Source organism: Dipodomys merriami, unplaced genomic scaffold (genome assembly GCF_024711535.1).
Source record: "Dipodomys merriami isolate MVZ:Mamm:240054 unplaced genomic scaffold, mDipMer1.0.p SCAF_636, whole genome shotgun sequence".
Lineage (NCBI taxonomy): Eukaryota > Metazoa > Chordata > Mammalia > Rodentia > Heteromyidae > Dipodomys > Dipodomys merriami.
The window spans coordinates 282,501-307,500 of record NW_027206220.1 but is presented as its reverse complement, the minus strand read 5'-3'; the positions used below and the strand labels follow the sequence as shown (position 1 = coordinate 307,500).

Genomic DNA, 25,000 nt, shown 5'->3' with positions numbered 1-25,000 from the left:
GCGGGGAGGGGACGGGCCAATGAGAGCCTTCCATCAGGGAGGGGGATGAGCCAATGAGAGCCGTCCGTTGGGGAGGGGACGGGCCAATGAGAGCTGTCCAGCAGGGAGGGGGATGAGCCAATGAGAGCCGTCCGTCGGGGAGGGGACGGGCCAATGAGAGTTACTCAATCTAGTCACATTCCTTAGAGAACACGCACACGCACACACACACGCACATGCACATGCCACACACACCACACACACACCACACATGAGTACACACATACACAGGTGCACCCACCTACACACGCGTGCACACACACAGCACACACCACACGCATGCACCCACGCACACACGCATATGCACACATGCATGTGCACACATGTGTACACACATGTGCATGTGCATGTGCACACACACATGCACACGCACGCACACATGCACACACACCACTCACACACACACACGAGGCCACACTAAAGGCAGTCTTCTGGAAAGGCCTGCTGTGCACGCCGGGGAATCGTGGAGGCCGGCGATCGGCACCGGTAGGAAGACCTTCCTCGTGTCTGCCCTGTGAGCCTACACCCCACGGCCGAAGGGCCTGTCCGCTCCGTCGGCACCGGGGTTGTCTGGGGGAACAGCCACTGCGTCTGTTCTCCTGGGCGGAATGTGACCCCTTCCCTTCCGATTCTGGCCTTTCCCTCCCTCGCCCCCGCGCCGGCCCTCGGCCTCCTCAGGACTACACGGCCACCATCTACCTCCGCCAGCGCTGGACAGACCCACGGCTGGTATTTGAAGGCAACAAGAGCTTCACTCTGGACGCCCGCCTGGTGGAGTTCCTCTGGGTGCCCGACACGTACATTGTGGAGTCCAAGAAGTCCTTCCTGCACGAGGTCACCGTGGGGAACAGGCTCGTCCGCCTCTTCTCCAACGGCACGGTCCTGTATGCGCTCAGGTGAGTGGCCCCTGTCTCCGCAGCTCTGTGTGCGCCCCACTGGCGCGTGAGTGGTCACTGTGTGCGCTCGCGTGAGCGGCTGCCGGTATCCCTCCACCCCCCACACCCTGAGGCGGACGCTCCCCGCAGGGCCCTGCCGGGCCAGGATGGGTGTGCCCCACCCCTCAGAGGCCTGGGGACCCGAGCCCAACGTGAACGTGACCAGTGTGTACTCCCAACCACAAGCCACATGTTATCCGGCCATCGTGGAAGTTTCTAGCTCTCCACCCTCCCAGAGACCCACAGCTCAGCTCTCCTTCACGGGCCTCTCCCGGCCCCCACCGTGCTCGTGTTCCAGTCCCCCGTGATCCCACAGCCCACATGTGCACGTGTGCATACTGTTCATACGTGTGCGTGCGTGTCTGCGTGCGTGCCTGTGCGGCCGCCTGAATTGCAGCGTGTTGCCCGGTCCGTGTGCGATCCTGAAGGGCTGGGACGGCCAGCAGCTTGGCTCGGGAGTCTGGATGGTCAGGACTGGAGTCCATCTCTGTCCCAGCACGCCTGTGACCCCAGACCCCTCGGCTGACGCTCAGTCTTTCTTCTCTTAGAATCACAACCACTGTTACCTGTAACATGGACCTGTCCAAATACCCCATGGACACACAGACCTGCAAGCTGCAGCTGGAGAGTTGTGAGTACACACCGCAGCCCGGCGGGCTCGGCTCTGTCGAACGTGAAATAGTTAGAGCGCTCACACGGGGACGCAGTGCGGAGGCAGGAGGCTGCACTGGGCTGAAGTAAGCGCCCCCAACCCCACAGCACTCCTGAGGTTGCCTGGGGTTCTTAGAGAAAAGCTGGCTAACAGGTGCCCTGGGGAAGGACCGTGTGTGTGGTCGCGCTGTCTAGCAGACAGCCCAGGGGAGGCAAGGCTCCGAAGAGGCTCCACACCCTACCCCACGAGCCGCCCCGTCACCACGAGCTGCCCCGTCACCCACGAGCCACCCCATCGCCCACGAGCCGCCCCCTCGCCCCGTGAGCCGCCCCGTCGCCCCACGAGCCGCCCTGTCACCCCGCGGGCCGCCCCGTCGCCCATGAGCTGCCCCCTCGCCCCGCGGGCTGCCCCCTGCCCCATCGCCCCGGCCTTTCGCCGTTGGACCAGTGATGTGGCCTGGCGCACAGCGGTGCGCGCTCGCTCACATGTCCACGGTGGCCATCTCCCCGAACCGCAAAGCTCAGCTCCTGCAACAGATTGCGCAGCCCAGAAAACACACCATTCCCCTTCCCTGTGGGGCTTCCGGGCCTCCAAAAGGCCAGTCTCTGAAATCCCAGAAGTGGCTCCTTCTCCCAGACTCTCATAGACATGTAGTCCTGGAGCCCCGTGTGGTAGACGCCGTCTCGGTGGCAGCAGATGTCTGCTGCTTAGCCGTGCAGCCCTTGCGCATGCCGCCTTCGGCTGCTCACCCTCAGAGCGCCAGTCCTGCCCGCCACGACACCTCCAGGAATGATGGCGGCCCTGGTCCCCACCTGGCCGCCAGACCTGGCTGTAGCTCTTTGCCAACCACCCAGAGCTACGCCTTGAATTCCATAAAGCCTCAATGCTTTTCTAGCGCAAAAATCACCGCAGTTGCTAGAAAACCCCATATGCCCCTTGAGGATGGGGGCGGGGGAGGGACCTCAGGCAGGAAATGCAGAGCGAGATGAGCCCGACTTGCATGGCTCTGCTGTCTCTGCCCAAACAGCCCCCCCACCCCATATCAACAACAAGAACAGAGAAGCTCTTCTCTGGCAAAGGCCACGGTGCCCATGTGCCAGGCCCTGCTAGACACCCTCCAGAATCCCAGTGAATAAGTCCCGTCGCCCATCCGCGGTTAGACAGAGGTTGGTCGAGCCACGCTGGGGTGGAGGTGGGGTTTGAGGGCCCCTAACCCAGCCAGAGGCACCCCAAAACCTCGTTCCAGCGGCTCACGCGTAGTCAGAGTTCTGCGTTTTCCCCGAGCAGGCCGTAAAGTGATGTTTAAATAGCAATGTGGGGACGGGGAGAAGCTTTTCACAACTCCTCGGCAGCGTCTCTGGTGCCTGTTCAGGCCCCACGGGCGCTCACCCCGGCCCACAGGAGTTACACGGGGCGATGGTGTGGTCATCGGTTCCCCAAACGTCTCCGCGAGCCACTCAGGGCCGCGGCCAGCTTTCCTTGCCTGTGTCCTGAGGACGTTTTGGCTCGTCCTCACGTTTCAGTTCCACACTTTCCCTGGGAGGCCCGGCCAGCCTGCACGGCGGGGTGGGGGCCGGCCGACGGCCCCACTCAGGCAGCAAACCACCGAGCAAGGCCCAGGGTGGCAGACAGAAAGAATGCTCCGGCCTCCGAGGATTCTAACACCGACCCCAGGCACAGGGCCGGCCGCACGGCAGAGCAGGCAGGCGTACCACGGGAGCCTGGGTGCCGGGCTCCCTGTCCCCGGGGAGACGAGGTCGAAACTGACTCAGGGACAAAGAGTAGGACACAGAATCTGCTACACACACGAGTGAGCAAGAACAAAGGTCAGAGAGGGCAGCGGGGAGCAAGGGCGCCACCCAGTGGTGGGGCCTTATCTACCATGTGCCAGGCCCTAGTCTGTGTCAGACCCTCAACCACACACACACACACACGCACACACACGCACACACACACACACGCACACACACGCACACACACACACACACTACCAACATGTAAGAAAATACCTGATGCTAAGAAAGAAGCCGGTGGCTCACGTCTGCAAGGCCGATATTGGGAGGATCATGGTTCATGGCCAGTCCCGGTTAAAAAACAAAACGAAACGAAACAAAACTCCTGAGAGGCTTTCTCAGTTGATAGTTGGACACAGTGGTGTGCCCCTGTCATCTCAACTATGATAGAAAAAAGATTAGGATTATTGTGTATTGTGGCCCAGCCACAGGCCTGGGGAGGAAACGGGACCCTATCTGAACAGTAACCCGTGCATAAAAGGACGGAAGGTGTGCTTCAAGGGTAAGAGAGCCGGCCTCACGAGTCTGAGTTCAAACCCAGCGCCGTCAGCTGATCTCAGTCAAGTGTGAAATGAGCATGCCAGTGCGCCTGCATGGTGATCGGGGCTCCTGCGTGGTGATCCGGGGCTCCTGCGTGGTGATCGGGGCTCCTGCGTGGTGATCCGGGGCTCCTGCGTGGTGATCCGGGGCTCCTGCGTGGTGATCCGGGGCACCTGCGTGGTGATCCGGGCACCTGCGTGGTGATCCGGGGCTCCTGCGTGGTGATCGGGGCTCCTGCGTGATGATCCGGGGTACCTGCGTGGTGATCCGGGGCACCTGCGTGGTGATCGGGGCTCCTGCGTGGTGATCCGGGGCTCCTGCGTGGTGATCCGGGGCTCCTGCGTGGTGATCCGGGGCTCCTGCGTGGTGATTGGGGCTCCTGCGTGGTGATCCGGGGCTCCTGCGTGGTGATCGGGGCTCCTGCGTGGTGATCGGGGCTCCTGCGTGGTGATCCGGGGCACCTGCGTGGTGATGGGGCTCCTGCGTGGTGATCCGGGGCACCTGCGTGGTGATCCGGGGCACCTGCGTGGTGATCGGGGCTCCTGCGTGGTGATCCGGGGTACCTGCGTGGTGATCCGGGGCACCTGCGTGGTGATCGGGGCTCCTGCGTGGTGATCCGGGGCTCCTGCGTGGTGATCCGGGGCTCCTGCGTGGTGATCCGGGGCTCCTGCGTGGTGATCGGGGCTCCTGCGTGGTGATCCGGGGCTCCTGCGTGGTGATCGGGGCTCCTGCGTGGTGATCGGGGCTCCTGCGTGGTGATCCGGGGCACCTGCGTGGTGATGGGGCTCCTGCGTGGTGATCCGGGGCACCTGCGTGGTGATCCGGGGCACCTGCGTGGTGATCGGGGCTCCTGCGTGGTGATCCGGGGCTCCTGTGTGGTGATCGGGGCTCCTGCGTGGTGATCGGGGCTCCTGCGTGGTGATCCGGGGCTCCTGCGTGGTGATCCGGGGTACCTGCGTGGTGATCCGGGGTACCTGCGTGGTGATCCGGGGCTCCTGCGTGGTGATCCGGGGCTCCTGCGTGGTGATCCGGGGCTCCTGCGTGGTGATCCGGGGCTCCTGCGTGGTGATCCGGGGTACCTGCGTGGTGATCCGGGGCTCCTGCGTGGTGATCCGGGGCTCGCTGATGCGGGGAACCTGGCTAAGCCCGCAGTGAGCTCTCCCATGCTCCCTAAACCGCTCTGAAATAGCCAGCAAACCCGGGCACCCATTGATTATAGGACAATCAATTCGCAGACACAGTTTATGAGGGCTGTGTGGGCAGACCTCGGGTCTGGCCCAGGGGACCTGGCGCACCCCGCCCTCGGGCACGGACAGCATCAAGCAAGCACAGCCGTAGGGGGCAAGAAGCCATTAAAGACTCAGACAGACTAATGACCTGACTCAATGCACGCAGACCCATCTTGAAGCAACGCAGCTGTTTCGTGGCGGAATAACACTTGAGGTGATCAAAGATGGGGGGAATCCCGCTGGAAGGAGCGGATGCTACCCTGGAGAGTGAGGAGCTCACCCCTCACCCCAGGAGAGAGACTCTGCCCAGCTTCCCTGGCGAGGAGGCCGCCGGGGGGCTCAGCGGCTGTTGGAAGGGAACCCCCGTTAAGGGATTTTTCTACATGCCAGCCTTCAAAGAGATGATTTTTCCCTGAAAGACCCCCCAGGAGCCCGGGCGTTACGGAAGAGAGAGGTGACCCCACACGCCGGCTCCCGAACGCGTATGCCAACATCAGCGCGGCCCCGCCAGGTGGTCCCCGCGGGGTCTTCGGACAATGAAGCCGGCGTGCGTTTCAGACTCGGCCTCCACCTCACGCTCCGGCCTCCGTTTCCCAGTGAAGCAGGAAAAGGAACCGGATCTAGCTCACAGTCTGGTGTGGTGACCGGATCTAGCTCACGGTCTGGCGTGGTGACCGGATCTAGCTCATGGTCTGGCGTGGTGACCGGATCTAGCTCACGGTCTGGCGTGGTGACCGGATCTAGCTCACGGTCTGGCGTGGTGACCGGATCTAGCTCACGGTCTGGCGTGGTGACCGGATCTAGCTCACGGTCTGGCGTGGTGACCGGATCTAGCTCACGGTCTTGGGTGGTGATGTGTTTACGGAGACGTGATCCACATGTTCATCTGAAGCATACCACCCGAGCTCTTGGCAACCTTGTCCAGTTGTGCAACCATCCACCACAAGGCTCCCTACAGCTTCCCCCCCGTACCTGTTTGCAATCTCCTCTTGCAGCCATTTGCTTGCATGATGCTACTGTGAACATTTCACTGTGCTTGTCCTGGGCTTGAACTCAAGGCCTTTGCTTTGATCAGCTCCCTGCCACTTGAGCCACAGCTCCACTGGCAGACGTTGCTGGCTGAGTGGAGATGAGGGTCTCAGGGACGTGCCGGCGGGGCTGGCGTCGGCTGCTGTAGTCAGATCTCAGCTGTTGATTCCCTAGGATTACAGGTGTGAGTCTCTGTGAACGTTTGCCTCCCTCTTTGTGTGAATAGGATGTTGTTCTCATGGCAGATCCCAGGAGCAGGGTTCTGGTGAGGCGGTGGATTTAGGTTAGGGAGCTGCTGAAGTGCTTTGCTCGGCCCCCGACTGAACCTCCGCGTCTCTGCGCCTCCCCGGCTTGCTGTGTGTTCTTGCTAGCTGTTCTGATGAGGGTCGGGTAGCGACTTCTGGTGGCTTCGATTTGCACTTTCCTAATGATGAACGATGTGGGGTTGTTTCCATGTGCTTATTCGCTATTCACGGGGCTCCTCCAAGGATATTTTGAGGATTAATTGAGACGGTAATGCGGCACAGCACTCAGACAGTAATTGCTTGCTAAATGATAGACACGGCACCCATTATCCAGGTCACCCGGCTCTGGGTGGGAGTTTCCTGAGGTGCGGTGCTGGCTTTGTTTCTTGCCTTGCATCCTGAGAAAGCTGTGTCGCTCCTCAGCCTCTGAGGTCTCCTGTAGAGAGAGGGCAAAACACACGGTGCATCCCTCAGTTCTGAGGTACATCTATTGCATCACACACACGTGTGCGTGCGCGCGCACACACGCATGCACGCACGCGCCGGCCCTAAGCTCCATCTCAAGGTTCATCTCAGGAAATAGACATGCCTAGTTTTGTGGGAGCTGGGGAGAGGTGAGGAGCAGCGTGAGGTACATGTCTGGTGAACGGCCGCTGTGGCCACCGGTGGGCGCACCTGGGGCCACCGGGCCGTGCGGGCAGTGTCACGCGTGAGGTCTGAGGACCGTGGGCGGGGTGTCCCGTGTGTGCCCGTGTGCAGTGTGAACGGACCACATCCGACTTCCCTGGGAGCAGTGCCGTGCCTAGCCCACCAAGAAGGCAGGCCGGTGTGCGGGGCCGGTGTGCGGGGCCGGTGTGCGAGGCCGGTGTGTGAGGCCGGTGTGCAGGGCCGGTGTGTGAGGCTGGTGTGCGGAGGCTGGTGTGCGGGGCCGGTGTGCGGGGCCGGTGTGCGAGGCCGGTGTGTGAGGCCGGTGTGTGAGGCCGGTGTGCGGGGCCGGTGTGTGAGGCTGGTGTGCGGGGCCGGTGTGTGAGGCTGGTGTGCGGGGCCGGTGTGCGGGGCCGGTGTGTGAGGCCGGTGTGCGGGGCCGGTGTGTGAGGCTGGTGTGCGGGGCCGGTGTGTGAGGCTGGTGTGCGGGGCCGGTGTGCGGGGCCGGTGTGTGAGGCCGGTGTGCGGGGCCGGTGTGTGAGGCCGGTGTGCGGGGCCGGTGTGTGAGGCTGGTGTGCGGGGCCGGTGTGCGGAGGCCGGTGTGCGGGGCCGGTGTGCGGGGCCGGTGTGCGGGGCCGGTGTGCGGGGCCGGTGTGCGGGGCCGGTGTGTGAGGCTGGTGTGCGGGGCCGGTGTGCGGGGCCGGTGTGCGGGGCCGGTGTGTGAGGCTGGTGTGCAGGGCCGGTGTGTGAGGCTGGTGTGCAGGGCCGGTGTGTGAGGCCGGTGTGCGGAGCCGGTGTGTGAGGCTGGTGTGCAGGGGCCGGTGTGCGGGGCCGGTGTGTGAGGCTGGTGTGCGGGGCCGGTGTGTGAGGCCGGTGTGTGAGGCTGGTGTGTGAGGCTGGTGTGCGGGGCCGGTGTGTGAGGCCGGTGTGTGAGGCTGGTGTGCGGGGCCGGTGTGTGAGGCTGGTGTGCGGGGCCGGTGTGCGGGGCCGGTGTGCGGGGCCGGTGTGTGAGGCTGGTGTGCGGGCCTCTGCCTGTCCACGGCTCGGGGCTCCTAAGCTCCAGGTAGAGCCAGGGAGGCGTGTCCGCCAGGCCTGACCCAGGGCCAGCTCCCGGGGAGGGAAAGCTCTGCAGGTAACACGATCCCCCCTCGGAACCCTGCCAAGCACACAGGGCTTGACCTGTGCGACCTTGAGCTTCACCGTCAGGGGGAGCACGCAGTGTCCCCACACTGCCACGCCACTGGGACGTCTCACTCTGCGCCCCACGCTCTGCCCCACACCCCACACCCCACACCCCACACCCCACACCCCACACCCACACCCACACCCCACACCCCACACCCACACCCACACCCACACCCACACCCACACCCCACACCCCACACCCACACCCCACACCCACACCCACACCCCACACACCCACACCCCACACCCCACACCCACACCCACACCCCACACCCACACCCACACCCCACACCCCACACCCACACCCCACACCCACACCCACACCCCACACACCCACACCCCACACCCCACACCCACACCCACACCCCACACCCACACCCCACACCCACACCCACACCCCACACCCCACACCCACACCCACACCCACACCCACACCCACACCCCACACCCCACACCCACACCCCACACCCCACACCCACACCCCACACCCCACACCCCACACCCCACACCCCACACCCACACCCACACCCCACACCCCACACCCACACCCCACACCCCACACCCACACCCACACCCACACCCCACACCCCACACCCACACCCCACACCCCACACCCCACACCCACACCCACACCCCACACCCCACACCCACACCCCACACCCCACACCCTCACCCCACACCCCACACCCACACCCCACACCCACACCCCACACCCCACACCCACACCCACACCCACACCCCACACCCCACACCCACACCCCACACCCACACCCCACACCCCACACCCACACCCACACCCCACACCCCACACCCACACCCCACACCCCACACCCACACCCCACACCCCACACCCACACCCACACCCACACCCCACACCCCACACCCCACACCCCACACCCCACACCCACACCCCACACCCACACCCACACCCCACACCCCACACCCCACACCCCACACCCACACCCACACCCACACCCCACACCCCACACCCACACCCACACCCCACACCCCACACCCACACCCCACACCCACACCCCACACCCCACACCCCACACCCACACCCCACACCCACACCCCACACCCCACACCCACACCCCACACCCACACCCACACCCCACACCCCACACCCACACCCACACCCCACACCCCACACCCACACCCCACACCCACACCCCACACCCACACCCCACACCCCACACCCACACCCCACACCCACACCCCACACCCACACCCACACCCACACCCACACCCCACACCCACACTCACACCCACACCCACACCCCACACCCATCCCCACACCCCACACCCACACCCCACACACCACACCCACACCCCACACCCACACCCCACACCCACACCCACACCCACACCCCACACCCACACCCACACCCCACACCCACACCCACACCCACACCCACACCCCACACCCATCCCCACACCCCACACCCACACCCACACCCCACACCCACACCCACACCCCACACCCACACCCACACCCACGCCCACGTCTGACCCCACCCCACACCCCACACCCACACCCACGCCCACGCCCACGTCTGACCCCACCCCACACCCCACACCCACACCCACGCCCACGCCCACGTCTGACCGCCCGCCTCTCTCAGGGGGCTATGACGGGAGCGACGTGGCGTTCGCCTGGCTCCGGGGCAACGACTCGGTGCGCGGCCTGGAGAACCTGCGGCTGGCCCAGTACACCGTGCAGCGCTACTTCACCGCCGTCACCACGTCCCAGCAGGAGACAGGTAACTCCCGCACGCGGTCGGTCCCGAGGGGCGCCGAGGGGAGACTGCAAGGGGCCGGCTTTCCTCACGGCCACGGGAGTTCCACGCCTGTGGGGGGGGAGGTGCTGTGGGGGGGGGCTGGTGCCTCGTGGGGGGAGGGCTGGTGCCTCGTGGGGGGAGGGCTGGTGCCCCGTGGGGGGAGGGCTGGTGCCCCGTGGGGGGGAGGGCTGGTGCCCCGTGGGGGGGGCTGGTGCCCCGTGGGGGGGAGGGCTGGTGCCCCGTGGGGGGGAGGGCTGGTGCCCCGTGGGGGGGAGGGGAGGGCTGGTGCCCCGTGGGGAGGGGCTGGTGCCTGTGGGGGGGAGGGGAGGGCTGGTGCCTCGTGGGGGGAGGGCTGGTGCCCCGTGGGGGGGAGGGCTGGTGCCTCGTGGGGGGAGGGCTGGTGCCTCGTGGGGGGGAGGGCTGGTGCCCCGTGGGGGGGGGCTGGTGCCCCGTGGGGGGGAGGGCTGGTGCCTCGTGGGGGGGGGCTGGTGCCTCGTGGGGGGGAGGGGAGGGCTGGTGCCTCGTGGGGGGGGGCTGGTGCCTCGTGGGGGGAGGGCTGGTGCCTCGTGGGGGGGAGGGGAGGGCTGGTGCCTCGTGGGGGGGGGCTGGTGCCTCGTGGGGGGAGGGCTGGTGCCTCGTGGGGGGGGGCTGGTGCCTCGTGGGGGGGAGGGGAGGGCTGGTGCCTCGTGGGGGGGGGGCTGGTGCCTCGTGGGGGAGGGCTGGTGCCTCGTGGGGGGGGGCTGGTGCCTCGTGGGGGCAGGGCTTGCTCTTTGCTGCTGAGGAAGGAAACAGAGCACAAATAACGTAGAGCGGGGGGGGGGGCAGGGACCACGGGCACGGCAGCCCTCCCCGGCGGTCGCTCGCTTTGGGGGGGGAACGTGGCGCGGGCTCCACGTGGGGCAGACGCACCCAGCAGCAGCCGCACTTCCTTCCCGGTCACCATGTTTCCATCCTACCAAATCACCACGTGTCGGAGCTGAGCCCGCACGGAAACGCGGGGAAACGCGGGGAAACGCATGCACGGCGGGTTGGTGCCGAGGGAAGAGAATGGAACGGGAAGCAGTTTCTCTCGTTCTGTTGGCATTACTGTTAGAACGGGTGCGTGAATGTACTCTCTTTAAGGAGGAGCAGACAAGTCTTTAGTTTAGGCTTGTGCCGTCATCATTTCCAATCTGAATTCCTAATTTGGATTCATGAGGGAAAGAAAGGCTTTAGTTTTCTCCATGAAAGTCTAGGAATCACATCCCCACCTTAGATATAAAACTAGGCCACCGTGCAGCCAAATGGTGTTGTTTTGCTCTTTGCTTAAAGATTGGCTTTCCAAACCAAGGGGTGATACAGACCGTGTAGACAAGTAGCATGTATTGGGACCACAGAGCAAAAGATCTGTTTGTCCAGCATCCACTGTGGGACTTTACTGTCACCACAACTCTCGGTGTCTTCAGCCCTCCACCAGGAAGCGAAATAATAAATGATCTCTAGGGTCCCATAGGCTCCGAAAGTACACATTCTTATGTGATATATTGTGCATTTTCCCGGTAATGTTACTGTCCTTTTACAACAGTCCCACCATAAATCCCACTCCATGCCACCAGGGCATGGGTGAAACCATACAGACAGCGCCTGGGTCCCTGGGCTTGGGTAGCAGCCGTAGACGGAACGGATGCGCTCACCCACCTCCCCCCCCCAAGCCCCGCCAGCTCGTGCACATCAGATGCAAGTCTGTGTCTCTCCTCTCCCGTCAGGAAATTACACGCGGCTGGTCTTGCAGTTTGAACTGCGGAGAAACGTGTTGTATTTCATCCTGGAGACCTACGTCCCCTCCACTTTCCTGGTGGTGCTGTCCTGGGTCTCCTTCTGGATCTCCCTCGACTCCGTTCCCGCAAGAACCTGCATTGGTAAGCAGCTCCTGGGTCTTTGTGGGGGCTCTTTTTTGGGGGGAAGGGGGTGTTTGGTCAGTCAGTAGTGAGGTTTGAACTCAGAGCCTTGTACTTGCTGGACGGGTGCTCTATCGCTGAGCCACGCCTCCAAGCTGTCCAGTGGGCTTTTCTGTTTGTTTGTTTGCTTGCTTCCTGGGGTTCATCTCCGTCAATATCATTTTCTATGATCAGAGGTAGGCTTGTGCCTTTGTGTTCCTCCCCCAAGAATATCCTGTATGTCCTGGATCAATAGGTGATTTTAAGAACCGGTTTGATCAGTTACTCCCCACCCCCGACTCCACCGTGGTTCTCATCGGTATCCACAGGGCAGTTCAAGAACTGATCTCTTGAGAAACTCCTCTGCAGAGAGAGAGAGAGAGAGAGAAGGAGACCGAGACAGAGAAAGACAACTTTGGGGAAAGTGCTTGATATTTTTTTTCTTATAGTTAGGTTTCTGTTTTGCAGTGACAAATGAGGGGAATGGATTGGATGGTCAGTTGTCAATCATGCTCTGTGGCGCCACCCCCACAAGGAGGGCAGAGCCGCGTGCTCTGTCCGTGCATGTAGACAGATCAGTCCCCAGAAGGGTTCTGTGCCCAACCCACGGGTCCCGATCGGCGCCCAGCCCGGGGAGGGCTCGCGGCTCCCGCTCCGGCACCGACGCGCCCCCTCTTTTCCCAGGGGTGACCACAGTGCTGTCCATGACCACGCTGATGATCGGCTCCCGCACGTCCCTGCCCAACACCAACTGCTTCATCAAGGCCATCGACGTGTACCTGGGCATCTGCTTCAGCTTCGTGTTCGGAGCCCTGGTGGAGTACGCCATTGCGCACTACAGCTCCTTACAGCAGGTGGCAGCCAAAGACAGGGTGAGGGCTTGCTGTCTGCGATCCATCAAGGATGTGAGCCGGCCCGCTTGCCTGCTGGCTCACTTGCTCGCGAGTCTCGACCCAGAGCCAGTGTCCGCCGTGGGCCCGTGGGCCCTTTAGAAAGGGTTCTCAGCTGAGTACCGGCGGCTCAGGCCGGGCACCCCAGCTGCTCCTGTGGCTGAGGTCTGAGAAACACAGTTCAAAGTCAGACTGGCAGAAAAGTCTGTGAGACTCTTACGCCCAAGTTAACCAGCAAACAAGACAGAAGTGGAGCTGTGGCTCAAGGGATAGAGTGCTAGCCTTGAGTGAAAAAGCTCCGGGATAGTACCCAGGCCTTGAGTTCAAACCCATGGTACAAAAGGGAGGAAGAGGAGGAGGAGGAGGAGCAGGAGGAGGAGGAGGAGGAGGAAGAAGGGGAGCAGGAGGAGGAGGAAGAAGGGGAGCAGGAGGAGGAGGAGGAGGAGGAAGAGGAGGAGGAAGAGAAGGAGGAGGAGGAAGAGAAGGAGGAGGAGGAGGAGGAGGAGCAGGAGGAGGAGGAGGAGGAGGAGGAAGGGGAGGAGGAGGAGGAGGAGGAGGAGGAGGAGGAGGAGGAGGAGGAGGAGGAGGAAGAGGAGGAGGAAGAGAAGGAGGAGGAGGAAGAGGAGGAGGAGGAGGAGGAGGAGGAAGAGGAGGAAGAGGAGGAGGAGGAGGAGGAGGAGGAGGAGGAGGAGGAAGAAGGGGAGCAGGAGGAGGAGGAGGAGGAGGAGAGAGGAGGAGGAAGAGAAGGAGGAGGAGGAGGAGGAGGAGAGAGGCAGGGAGGTTTCTCTTCTCCATAGACAATGAGATACCAACACATTCAATTCCTTGGCAGAAAGTAACTGTGTTGCATATGCAATACAACGTTATGACTGCAAGAACCAGCATCGGTAGGAAACTCCAGTATCAAACCAAATGTGATCAGTGGTTTGCAAATTTCAGGTTAATATTTTAATTACTATTTAATTCTTCTGATACATCCTTGTGCACTTGAATTATATAACTACTCATTTACAAAGGACGGGAAGACAATAAATCATAAGAATTTTCTTGATTAGCACAATTTTCCTGCTCATCAGGAGAATCACAGGGAAGCAGTCATTTTATTTAGCGTGAAAGGCCGAGGCCCAGTCTCTGATTAATAATAATGACGATGATGATAAGTTATTGAGTGCGTTTGTGAGCCAGACGCAGTAGGCCTTCTGCGACATTATAACATTTCAGACGCGTGTAACAGTCCAGTGAGAGCCAGCTCCATTTCTAGTTGTGGAATCTGAAGACTAGGAAGGGTAGTGACCGACCCAGAGACACAGACAGAGCAAGGGCCGCTGAGACTTAGCCATAGCTGTGTAGCCTGGAACCCTGCCACCTCCGTGCCCCCCGGCAGCAGCCTGGGCTCGGCTCACACGGCTGACGCAGCCTTTACGGCCACGTGGAACCCTGCAGTCCTGGGAAGCCACGCTCCGTAGACACTGGCGTATGGAAGCTTATGCTTGCAGACAAGACGGTCAGGAAATGCCCGGGACTCTAACCAGAGCAGCCAGCAGACACGTAGGCCAGACGAAGAAGAGTGTAAATTTGCTCATTTTACTCCCCGTTGGCTCTCAGAAGGGAAAGGAGGGTCGATTATACACCTCCCCCGAAACTCTACGTTTGCTAGATCAGGGAAAGGGTTTGGAGAACGGGTAGGAGTCGAACTGCGGGAGCAGAATGCCCTTCATCTGCAGAGGCCCCTGGGAAGGCCTGCGGTGGCCCAGACCTCCGCCAACTCCAGCCCCCAGTCCATCCAACAACCCAAGCCAAAGAGCACCGTGATTATCCTGCCACTCTTTAAAGAGGCCAGTTGGCTCATCCCAGACCCGACGCCCAGAGAGTACACGGGCCGCCAAAAATATCCAACCACACCCTTTCCAATTAGATTACACTCCCGTTTGGCCAGGCCACTGGAGAATGGGGGCTCCCTGGAGCCATGGGAGAGCAGCCATTCCTGCTGGTGCTCAAACCCGTGCTCGATTCAACCTCATGGTTGGGTAGCTAGGGTTCTCCACCTTTCTTCCTTCTTGGCTTTGCGGTGAGTGCCACACCTTCCAAGGTAACTTTGCTGTCTGTGACGCAGGGGGCGGAGAAGGAGGTGGAGGAAGTCAACATCACCAACATCATCAACAGCTCCATCTCCAGCTTCAAGGGGAAGATCAGCTTTGCCAGCATCGAGATTTCTGGTGACAACATCGACTACAGTGACCTGACCATGAAAGCCAGCGACAAGTTCAAGGTCATCTTCCGGGAGAAAGTCGGCAGGATTGCAGATTGCTTCACAATTCAGAACCCCAGCAACGTGGATCGATATTCCAAGCTCCTGTTCCCTTTGATTTTTATGCTGGCCAATGTGTTTTACTGGGCATACTACATGTATTTTTGAGATGACGCGCAGCTTTTTACCTGTCACGGGCGTTCGGGAGGGTACCGTGAGGTCCAGGCTACTCTAGGGCCGCCGATGTAAGCCTAGCATGACAGGGCTTTGCAACAGAAACCTCGTTCAACTCTGTGAAGGAAGTCCTGGGGCAGCCGGGACTATCACCCAGCGCTGTTCACCGCGGCTGCCCGTCTGTGTTTACCCCCTAAGAAGCCTGGGAGGGGAAGGAGCGGTCACCCCTCGGTATCAGGGGTCACTCACTAAATCTCTGCCTCTTATGGAAGGTGGCTTAGGAAATACCTGGTTGCCGATTTAGGGACCAGCATTTTATAGTATTTGTTTTTAATTAAAATGAAATGTGACTCAAGTCAATTTGTTTGTGCTCGGTGCTCTAACACATGTATTTGTTGTTTTTTTTCTTTGTTGCCAGTCCTGGGGCTTGACCTCAGGGCCTGAGCCTGTTCTGCTCAAGGGTAGTGCTCTACCACTTGAGCCATGGCACACTTCCACCTTTGTTTTTGTTTTTGTTTTTTTGAGGCAGTGTGGGGAGGGGTTAGGTTAGTGTAAGAGTCTCAAAGCCCGGGTTGGCTTTGAACCGTGATCCTCAGATCTCAGCCTCCTGAGAAGCTAGGACAGGCATGAGGCACCGGCGCCTGGCCAAGAGGAGTTTTTAATGATGAGTCTTATTTAATACCACAGAATGGTCCCTAAATTCCAATAAGTCACATCATTGAAAAAGCAAATGTAAGCGAATATAAGGCAGTGGATCAGTGATTGGAAACATAAATCTCCTGTTCCTAAGACATAAGCAGAGTCCTCCCGCACACCCGTCCAGCCGCTTTGGTCTGAGAATGACGCGCACATCCGTTTTTACCGGTGCAATGCCCCGAGCGTTCCCATAATTCCCGGAGTCGGACGAGACTGTGGCTATGAAGCGGCTTCTGGTCACTTCCTGGGTCCCCCACTTGCCGTGGGCGGAGCCGAAGGGCAGGGGGTCCTGCATCCATCTGTCCTTCCTGTCCCTCTGATACAAAATACCTGTGACAGTCCTGGAGTCCTTCCCCAAGGGGCTCCCATCCCCAAGCTCCCGTGAGGAGGGAGGGAGGAGTCCCCATCCCCGAGCTCCCGTGAGGAGGGAGGGAGGGAGGGAGGAGTCCCCATCCCCGTGCTCCCGTAAGGAGGGAGGAGTCCCCATCCCCGAGCTCCCGTGAGGAGGGAGGGAAGGAGGGAGGAGTCCCCATCCCCGAGCTCCCGTGAGGAGGGAGGGAAGGAGGGAGGAGTCCCCATCCCCGTGCTCCCGTGAGGGGGAGGGAGGGAGGGAGGAGTCCCCATCCCCGTGCTCCCGTGAGGAGGGAGGGAGGGAGGAGTCCCCATCCCCGTGCTCCCGTGAGGAGGGAGGAGTCCCCATCCCCGTGCTCCCGTGAGGAGGGAGGGAGGGAGGGAGGGAGGGAGGACTCCCCATCCCCGTGCTCCCGTGAGGAGGGAGGAGTCCCCATCCCCGTGCTCCCGTGAGGAGTTGTCTGCTGACAGGCAGCTGTGCCTCCCGGGCGCAGGGACTTGGCTCCGGTGGACCTGCTCTGCTCCCTTCCGGATCCTTCCGCTCCTGTGAGCTGGGGTGGGCGCGTCCTGACCCCTGAGTGCTGAGGAACGGCTGGGCGCGGCCCGGGACCTGTGGGGGGACGGCGGCTGTCTGCTTCGAGTCACCTGACACACTGGGCCAGGCCCTGCGCAAGGCGCGGCACCACGTCCGGCTCAGCCACGGGCTCAGCCACGGGCTTGCGTGGGAACTGTGGCTGCCCCCCACCCCACCCTGACGCACGCCTTGCTTCTGGAGCCTTCGGCCCGTGCCCTGAGCAGCTCTTCTCAAGCTCAGTGTCTCCGGGTTCCATCACCTGATGGCTAACTAGATGTTTTTTAATGAGAATGGGTGGGTTCCGAGAGGAGGAGATGTGATCCCACCGTCATCGCACCTGTGATCTTAAAAACGTAACAAAGGCCCAGCACTATAACCTCTCTGCTCTGAGCGGACATGGTGAGGACAGTGGTAGACGTGTGTGATTGTGAACAAACACACCACATTAGCTGCCCTCTCTCAACAGTGTGTGTGCGGTCTCACCGGGAAAGGTGTGTATTACGGCACACACGCAGGAGGCCGCCGCCCTCCATCCCACAGAACAGCCGCTGCACACACAGCGTGCTTTCCTTTGACACCACTGCACCAATTGGCCCGTGGAGAAGCAATCGGCCGGCTGAGGCGGACCCCCTCGAATGTGTCGCAGTCTCCCTTATGCTCTCTTGATCACTTGACCACTTCTTTATCGCTATGGGTGTGCAGATGGATGGATATAGGGACATGGATATGATATTGAACTGTTCTGCACTTTAAGCACTTGGCTACAGCGTCAGCTCTCGGGAAGACGCTCTTAATATTCAAAGTCTATCCCACATGAGCCCCAGGACTCACTGATTCGAAATATTTATTTCTTGGGTAAAAATGTCGACTAACCTCATCAAATCAAACGAGGTTGGGTCGAGAATATCCCAAGACAGCGGGGCACCAGCGGCTCACACCGGTGGTTCAAAGCCCTTCTGGGCAGGAAAGCCCGTGAGATCTCTTATGTCCGATGAACTACTAAAAATCTGTCAGTGAAACTATGGTTCAAGAGGTAGAGCACTAGTTTTGAGCAATTAAAAAGCTCAGAGACAGTACCCAGGCCCTCAGCTCAAGCTCCAGAACCAGCACACATACAAGAAAAGAATATTCTAAATTATGGAAGTATACTTGTAAATCACTTTGGTATTAAGAACAACAATGGTCTTAACTTAGGGCGTTGTGTAAATACAGAAAGGCTTCAGTAGCCAGTGAGTGCAGAAGGTTCACAACAAATAAAATAGAGAAACAAGCCCAGCAGGGAGGAGCCTGCGTTCACAGGAGGCCACAGCCTGGGCTGGTATCACTACGGAAGGCACTTACGGAGAGCCCTGCCGTTGGGGAGTTCCACGTCCTGGACTGAGACCTGCCCTTGGGTGCAGAGCCGTTCTTCTCAGCTGCTGGCCCTGAATGAATTATCTTCAGCTCATCATGCATCTACTTCCACAGATCCTTTGCATCTTAAACTGCACAGTTCTACAACTGACCTTCCACATACAGAGAACGTGATTACTGTAATTCATGTGTCACAGAGAGAAAAAATGACCATGCTTCACCGGCCTTTCAGTCGTATACGTATACTATTACATGCGATTTTCAACAGGTTTATTTTAATACTTTTTGCAGAGAATTTAGATGTACGTCAGCTCACGGTGTATTTGAGTTGAAAGACAATAAGTTCAGCACTGGCCCACACCTCATAAGGATATGCCAGTGTGGCAAGAGAAAAACGAGAGAGGATTGAACTCATAGGAAACACCTGCGGTATGAGCTATTGGCCCCTTGAAATGCAAGCCTGAGTAGTAACGATCATCAAGAAGGGTTTGGATCAGGGACACACAGTTCCACCATTCTCCTGAGCCAATGAGCTGAACACAAGTGAATCGGCATAAATGAGCTCAAGTGAAAGTCTAATTGTTCAGAAGGAGTAGAATGTGCACACGCCCAATCGTGAACTCTCAGATTCTCCATCTGGAAATCTCCCAGGAGAACACACCATTGTGACTTTGCCAGTCACCTGCTCAGAGCAGAGGGCTGTCCTTTCAGATACCCTCGGGCGGCTGTGTGTGCAGGAAGGGGCCTCTGGCTGAAGAAAGTCGAGGGGTCAGGCAAAGCACTGCCAACAGCGAGGACGGTGCTGAAGAGCATCCCGCACAACTCCAGAGACGGACCTTCAGACTATGATTTCTTCAGGTCTGTGGTTCCCAGACTTCGACTCGCTGCTACCAGCCCTGGCCATGGGTCTTATTACTTATAATGTGTCTTTCCAGAAACTAAGACAAAAGAAATTCCTTAGGGGAAAAAACGGAAAAAGGTAGTAAAACATAGAAAGTAAATGAATAGCTGCAGGTTCATCCAGTGTCTCCAACATCTTTGAGGACATGCACCAGTGTATCTGATCTTTAAGGACATGCCCTGGTGTCTCTGTGATGTTAGAGGACATGCCCTGGTGTCTCGGATCTTTGAAGATATGCACCGATGTCTCTGCTCTTTGAGGACATGCACCCGTGTCTCCATGATCTTTGAGGACATGCACCGCTGTCTCCATGATCTTTGAGGACATGCACCGCTGTGTGTGCCACCTGGAAGGAAAGAGTCCAACTGGATGTGATGATTGAACACGCAGAATGAACAGAGCGGACTGCAAGCAAACTCGCCCTCTGTCTTGTTGAATCTCCCACGTCAGTGCCAAGAAAGAACAGGCAGATGTGTATTTCTGACTTGGCTGTGAGAGAATAAGAAGACAGACAATGACAAACGAGGACTTCAGGATCAAGGCCAGTGTTTGTGCTGGACATCACACCCGGAGGCGCGCAACCGAACTCAGAGAAACCACCCGAGTTAGCAAAAAGCCAAGACTGCGCACAACCAGCGTCTGGCCTGTGCGGTGGCGGGAGGGGAAGCTGGCTCCCAGACAGCTCTTGAAGTCAAGGGTACAACTCCAAGTCTCACTACAGTGCTCAGTGGTGAAGAGGGAAGGAGGAGTGGAGCCCTTCAGAGTCATGCCCAAGAGGAGTATCCACACGCGAGACTCCGTTCTCATCCCACGGATTCCCTCCCACGGGCCCTCCTCCTCCTCGGCGCTGGAATAAGACCGCTTCAGCTCCAGACCACAGAAGTCTCCACACTGGACATATTTAACAAACAAAGCATGTGGATACGTCCACATAAAATACAAAAATGTGGCGTGACAGATGAATAAACAGCTGGTCTTGATGAGAAATTTCTTTTTAGAGGAAGATCTGTCCCCAATGGATTTCGCTTTTCAATAACACGTTATTGAACCAATTCTCCAAAATATATCTCAAAGAATCAAAAAGCCCTCATTCATAAATCAAACCGTGTCTACAGAGCGAAACAAAGGGAGTGGAAGGAGATGACAAAGGAAAGTGATAACCACAAATATCACCAATAAAAGTTAGACTCCTGTGCGGTGGCATTTAGAGCCACAAACCTTAGGATGCAATAATAAAGTAAAATTTCAGAATGTAAAGAAGTCCCGGGAGAAATTATCCATTTAGAAGCGTATGAGATGTACCTTTTCCGGGCTTGTGGATTGCCAGAACATTCTAGCCCACTTCACAGTGGAGCTCAAAGGCAAATTCACAGCATGGGAAATAGAAATCTGCTTTTTATCTACTCCTGTAGTAATTTAATATAATTTATCAGGGATTTTTCCCCCCGCAAAGAATCCAGTCGTATACCCTTTCACACTCATCCCAAAAGACTAATCCAGTTTAATTTAGTGGAGGGACCCGGAAATGAGAGTCAGGAGACCCGCACTCTGCCATTAGCTTAATCTCCATTTGCCTGGGCTTCCTATAGATCAAGTGGAACAAAAATATTCACCCTTCTTAGCTCATAGGTCTGTGAGATTGTAAAAGCGGATTAAATGAGGTCATAAATATGAAAACATTTGGAAATGCGATGGTAATTCATACAAATGGGTGCTAATTAATTAGATACGTAATCACGCACGCACCCCCAGAGTGGACCTCAGGAAGCTCAACCGGCTTATGAGACATGTTAGCAGAAGAAAGTCAGAGGGCCGCTCAGGTGCTTCCCAGGCCAGGCCTGGAGACCGCTGCTGCAGCCTTCTGTGTGGATCGCGTGCGCTCTCCAGCAATCATGGATCACGTGCGCTCTCCAGCAATCACGGATCGCGTGCGCTCTCCAGCAATCACGGATCACGTGCGCTCTCCAGCAATCACTCCCGTGACTGGATCACGTGCACTCTCCAGCAATCACGGATCACGTGCGCTCTCCAGCAATCACTCCTGTGACTGGATCGCGTGCGCTCTCCAGCAATCACGGATCACGTGCGCTCTCCAGCAATCACTCCTGTGACTGGATCACGTGTGCTCTCCAGCAATCACTCCTGTGACTGGATCGCGTGCGCTCTCCAGCAATCGCTCCCGTGACTGGATCGCGTGCGCTCTCCAGCAATCGCTCCCGTGACTGGATCGCGTGCGCTCTCCAGCAATCGCTCCCGTGACTGGATCGCGTGCGCTCTCCAGCAATCACTCCTGTGACTGGATCGCGTGCGCTCTCCAGCAATCGCTCCCGTGACTGGATCGCGTGCGCTCTCCAGCAATCACGGATCACGTGCGCTCTCCAGCAATCACTCCTGTGACTGGATCGCGTGCGCTCTCCAGCAATCGCTCCCGTGACTGGATCGCGTGCGCTCTCCAGCAATCACGGATCACGTGCGCTCTCCAGCAATCACTCCTGTGACTGGATCGCGTGCGCTCTCCAGCAATCGCTCCCGTGACTGGATCGCGTGCGCTCTCCAGCAATCGCTCCCGTGACTGTGTGGTGCGGCCCAGCCTGGGCAGGAGCAGCCTGTGCGCTCCCCCCAACCCCCGTGTGGCCAGACTGTGTCCCCGACACGCACTGGTGCCCAGCAGCCTCTGTGACGGGCCTCCATGGCTGGACCTCCACGGCCGCCTTGGCCTCTTCCTCTGCTGGGACTGGTCAACCCCAGCTCCAGCCAGAGGCATCTTTAGACGTATTTTTATTCTTTTTACTACCAAATCAGATATATCTATTCTTCTTCCTCCAAAAGAGCTTTTTTTTGGGGGGGGGGTCAGTCGTGGGGCTTGAACTCTGGGCCTGGGCGCTGTCCCTCAGCTCTTCAGCTCAAGGCGAGTGCTCTACCGCTTGAGCCACAGCACCACTTCCTGGTTTCTGGTGGTTTATTGGAGATAAGAGTCTCACAGACGTTCCTGTCCAGGCTGGCTTTGAACCTCAGTCCTCAGATCTCAGCCTCCCTCCCGAGTAGCTAGGATGACAGGCGTGAGCCACGGGCGCCCGGCTCCAAAAGGACCTTTTTCCTTTTTCTTTTTCTTTTTCGGCAGGCCCTTGCTATGAGTCCCAGTTCACAGTCACCACTCAGCGCCAAGTGCCGGACTTTCACAGCTCTTAACATAAAATTCTTTTAGTCCAAAGGACCCAGAGTTTTCGCCCTTTCCAAGTGCAGTCCCCTGCAGAGGCAGACATGAAGACTGGCAGCGGCCCACGGGCTTTGCCCGGACCGCTGCTCCAAGAACACAGCTCTGGCTGGGACGCTCCCCCATCGGGGTGAGGAGGAAGGCCAGAGGCGCAGGACCCGTCAGCACAGCACGGGAGACTGCTTGAGGACGGTTTGTGTGGACACACAATGCCTTCCCTGGACACGCACAGTTTGCATATTTAAAGGTAAGTTGCATGTTCTGACACTCCAAATGGCGGTAAAGGTATTTCAAATTATCTTGTTTGCTCACTCTACCAACCAAGAGAGGATATAAAGGGCAAGAAGGTTCCATCTTCATCAGGAAAGCTCACCGTGCTTCAGCATGCGCTGGGCTCTTGTGCACTGTTTGTTCAAATTTTTATAATGTTTTCCAAGTAGAACACAGGCGTAAAATAGCTTGTGTGCAGTCCTCTGGGGAGAACGCTAAGAGCAATCACTGCCAAGCAGATGTTTGCTCATTTGCATCTTCCCTTATATTTTATTTATTTATTTATTTTGCTGGTCCTGGGGCTTGAACTCAGGGCCTGGGTGCTGTCCCTGAGCCTCTTTATGCTCAAGGCTAGCGCTCTATCACGTGAGCCACAGCACCACTTCTGGCTTTTTCTAAGTAGTTTTTTGGAGATAAGAGTCTTATGGACTTTCCCACCTGGGCTGGTTTCAGATGGTGATCCTCAGATCTCAGCCTCCCGAGTAGCTGGGGTGACAGGTGTGAGCCACCGGTGCCCGGCTTCCTGGGTATTTTAGATGACTCGACGACAGGAGTCATAAAAGAGGAGGGGCTCGTGATGCACTAGAGCCAGAGAACAGGGCGGCGCACTCGGTGCCAACCACCAGCGGCACCTCCCAGCCTTGCCTCCCGGCCGTGATCCCTGGGGCTGTGGAGGTGGCGCGGCCGGCCGCAGGCGGTACAGGAGAGAGCTGGCCTTGTAAAGTGGGCGTGTTTGTTCTCAGGACCCCTGCTTCCTCACCACCACACTGCCCACCTCACTGTCACAAGAGGTTGGAAGTTTCCGATTCCAGGAAGGAAATTAAAGCGAGGAATAATGAGTTTACCCCCCTCCCCTTCCCACCTCAGAAACATCACTGAACTACCCAGCGGCAGAGCCGGAGGCCCTCACGCTGCCGAGGAGAAGCATGCGGCTTGTGTGTGAGGGCAGCTGTGTGTCCCGCCGGCCCTGAGCCCCCGGGGTGTGCGGTCCCGGCTCTGCGTTTGCCACGCTGTGACCTGGTTAACACAACGGTACAGAGTGCGCATACCCTTGACACAGCCCCTTGCACACTGTCTCATGCTCAATAAACGTTATCTCTTTTTATTGGAACTGGATGGGAGGTTGCAATATAAAAATAAAAGACTGATACTTGGTAAAATAAATAAATAAATAAACACCCAGAACTCACAGTTTCTGGTTTAACTGGGTTTTGTTGGCTCCTGATGGCTCTCCACCTCTTGATTTAAGAGAGCCTTAAAAACAAAGAATGGCTCTGGGGTTGTCCAGGGTTGGGTTTCCATTTTCCAAACCAGATGCTCTTTTTGTTTTTAAAGCTCAGCAAACAGTGAAAGCTAGTCTGACAGCCCAAAATAAAACCCGTTAGCTTTCTCCTGGCACTTTAAGTAGTAAATTACTGCTGCTAAGAATGCAAAGAGTTCCTAGAAGCTCTAATTAACCTGCACATCCTACACTTCCTTATTTTTACATAATGAAGTTTTAACCCTCATATGCTCCATTCTCAAACTCTTATTAAAAACAAAAGCGTGTTAAATAGGATTGCTAAAACAAAATAGTCGGAAGATAGCCCAAATAGTGGAAGATCGCCTCCGGGCCGGTCTTCTGCCCGAGGGAATGCTGGATTGGAAATCCAGGCTTCTTGCTTGTGGCTGAATGAAGAGGAAACGCAGGTAGCCCCTTCAGACAAAAAGCAGCTCTGCTCGCCATCTTCCGTTGCTGTTACATCACAGCGGGAGCAGGCTAGCGTTAAGAGAGCCGGGTGTACTTCATCCGGGGCCTGACTGACCCCGCCAAGGCCCCTTTGAGAGGACAGGAGGCAGGAGAGCGGCTCCATCTGGGAAAGTCTCTCTCCCCAGAGCTGGCTCAGCCCCTCCGAGAGCGCAACCCCGGCCGACCCCAGGGCCTGCCCCGCTCCACCCGGCTCGGTGGCTCGGACACCTCACCTCCTACCCCCCACTGAACACCCAGCCCCCCCACGCCAGCCTCTGGGGGACACGGAACACCACATGCACACCTTCACAGAGTCACCGGGGGACAGACGAAGGACGGAGACACTGGGCTGGAGGTGGAGGGGGAGCTGAGGCCGCTGGGCGGGTGTCCAGCACAGGAGGAAACTTCCACATTGAAAGTCACAACCTGTGTGGGCAATCCCAGCACCTGAGTGCCGGTGCCCCGATGTCCCCTTCCTCTTCCAGGGGGAGTGACACAGGGACATGGTGCCGCCCCTGGAGCTCCAGCACCACTCCCGGAGTCCCCGGAGACGTGGTGCCGCCCCTGGAGCTCCAGCACCATTACTGGCGTCTCCAGAGTACTGGCTCCGT

General features: G+C 58.5%; 1 protein-coding gene across 1 annotated transcript in view; it reads left to right on the top strand.

Moving 5' to 3' along the window:
* The window catches only part of LOC138815299 (gamma-aminobutyric acid receptor subunit pi), a 22,629-nt gene extending 6,973 nt beyond the window's left edge, over window positions 1-15,656 (top strand). Inside the window, exons 5-10 of the mRNA XM_070004630.1 lie at window positions 718-935; window positions 1,523-1,605; window positions 9,918-10,055; window positions 11,819-11,971; window positions 12,674-12,861; window positions 14,993-15,656. Coding sequence (XP_069860731.1) covers window positions 718-935; window positions 1,523-1,605; window positions 9,918-10,055; window positions 11,819-11,971; window positions 12,674-12,861; window positions 14,993-15,295 — 1,083 coding nt within the window. The 3' untranslated portion in view covers window positions 15,296-15,656. The remainder of the gene's footprint in view (window positions 1-717; window positions 936-1,522; window positions 1,606-9,917; window positions 10,056-11,818; window positions 11,972-12,673; window positions 12,862-14,992) is intronic.
* The last annotated feature ends 9,344 nt before the right edge of the window (window positions 15,657-25,000 follow it).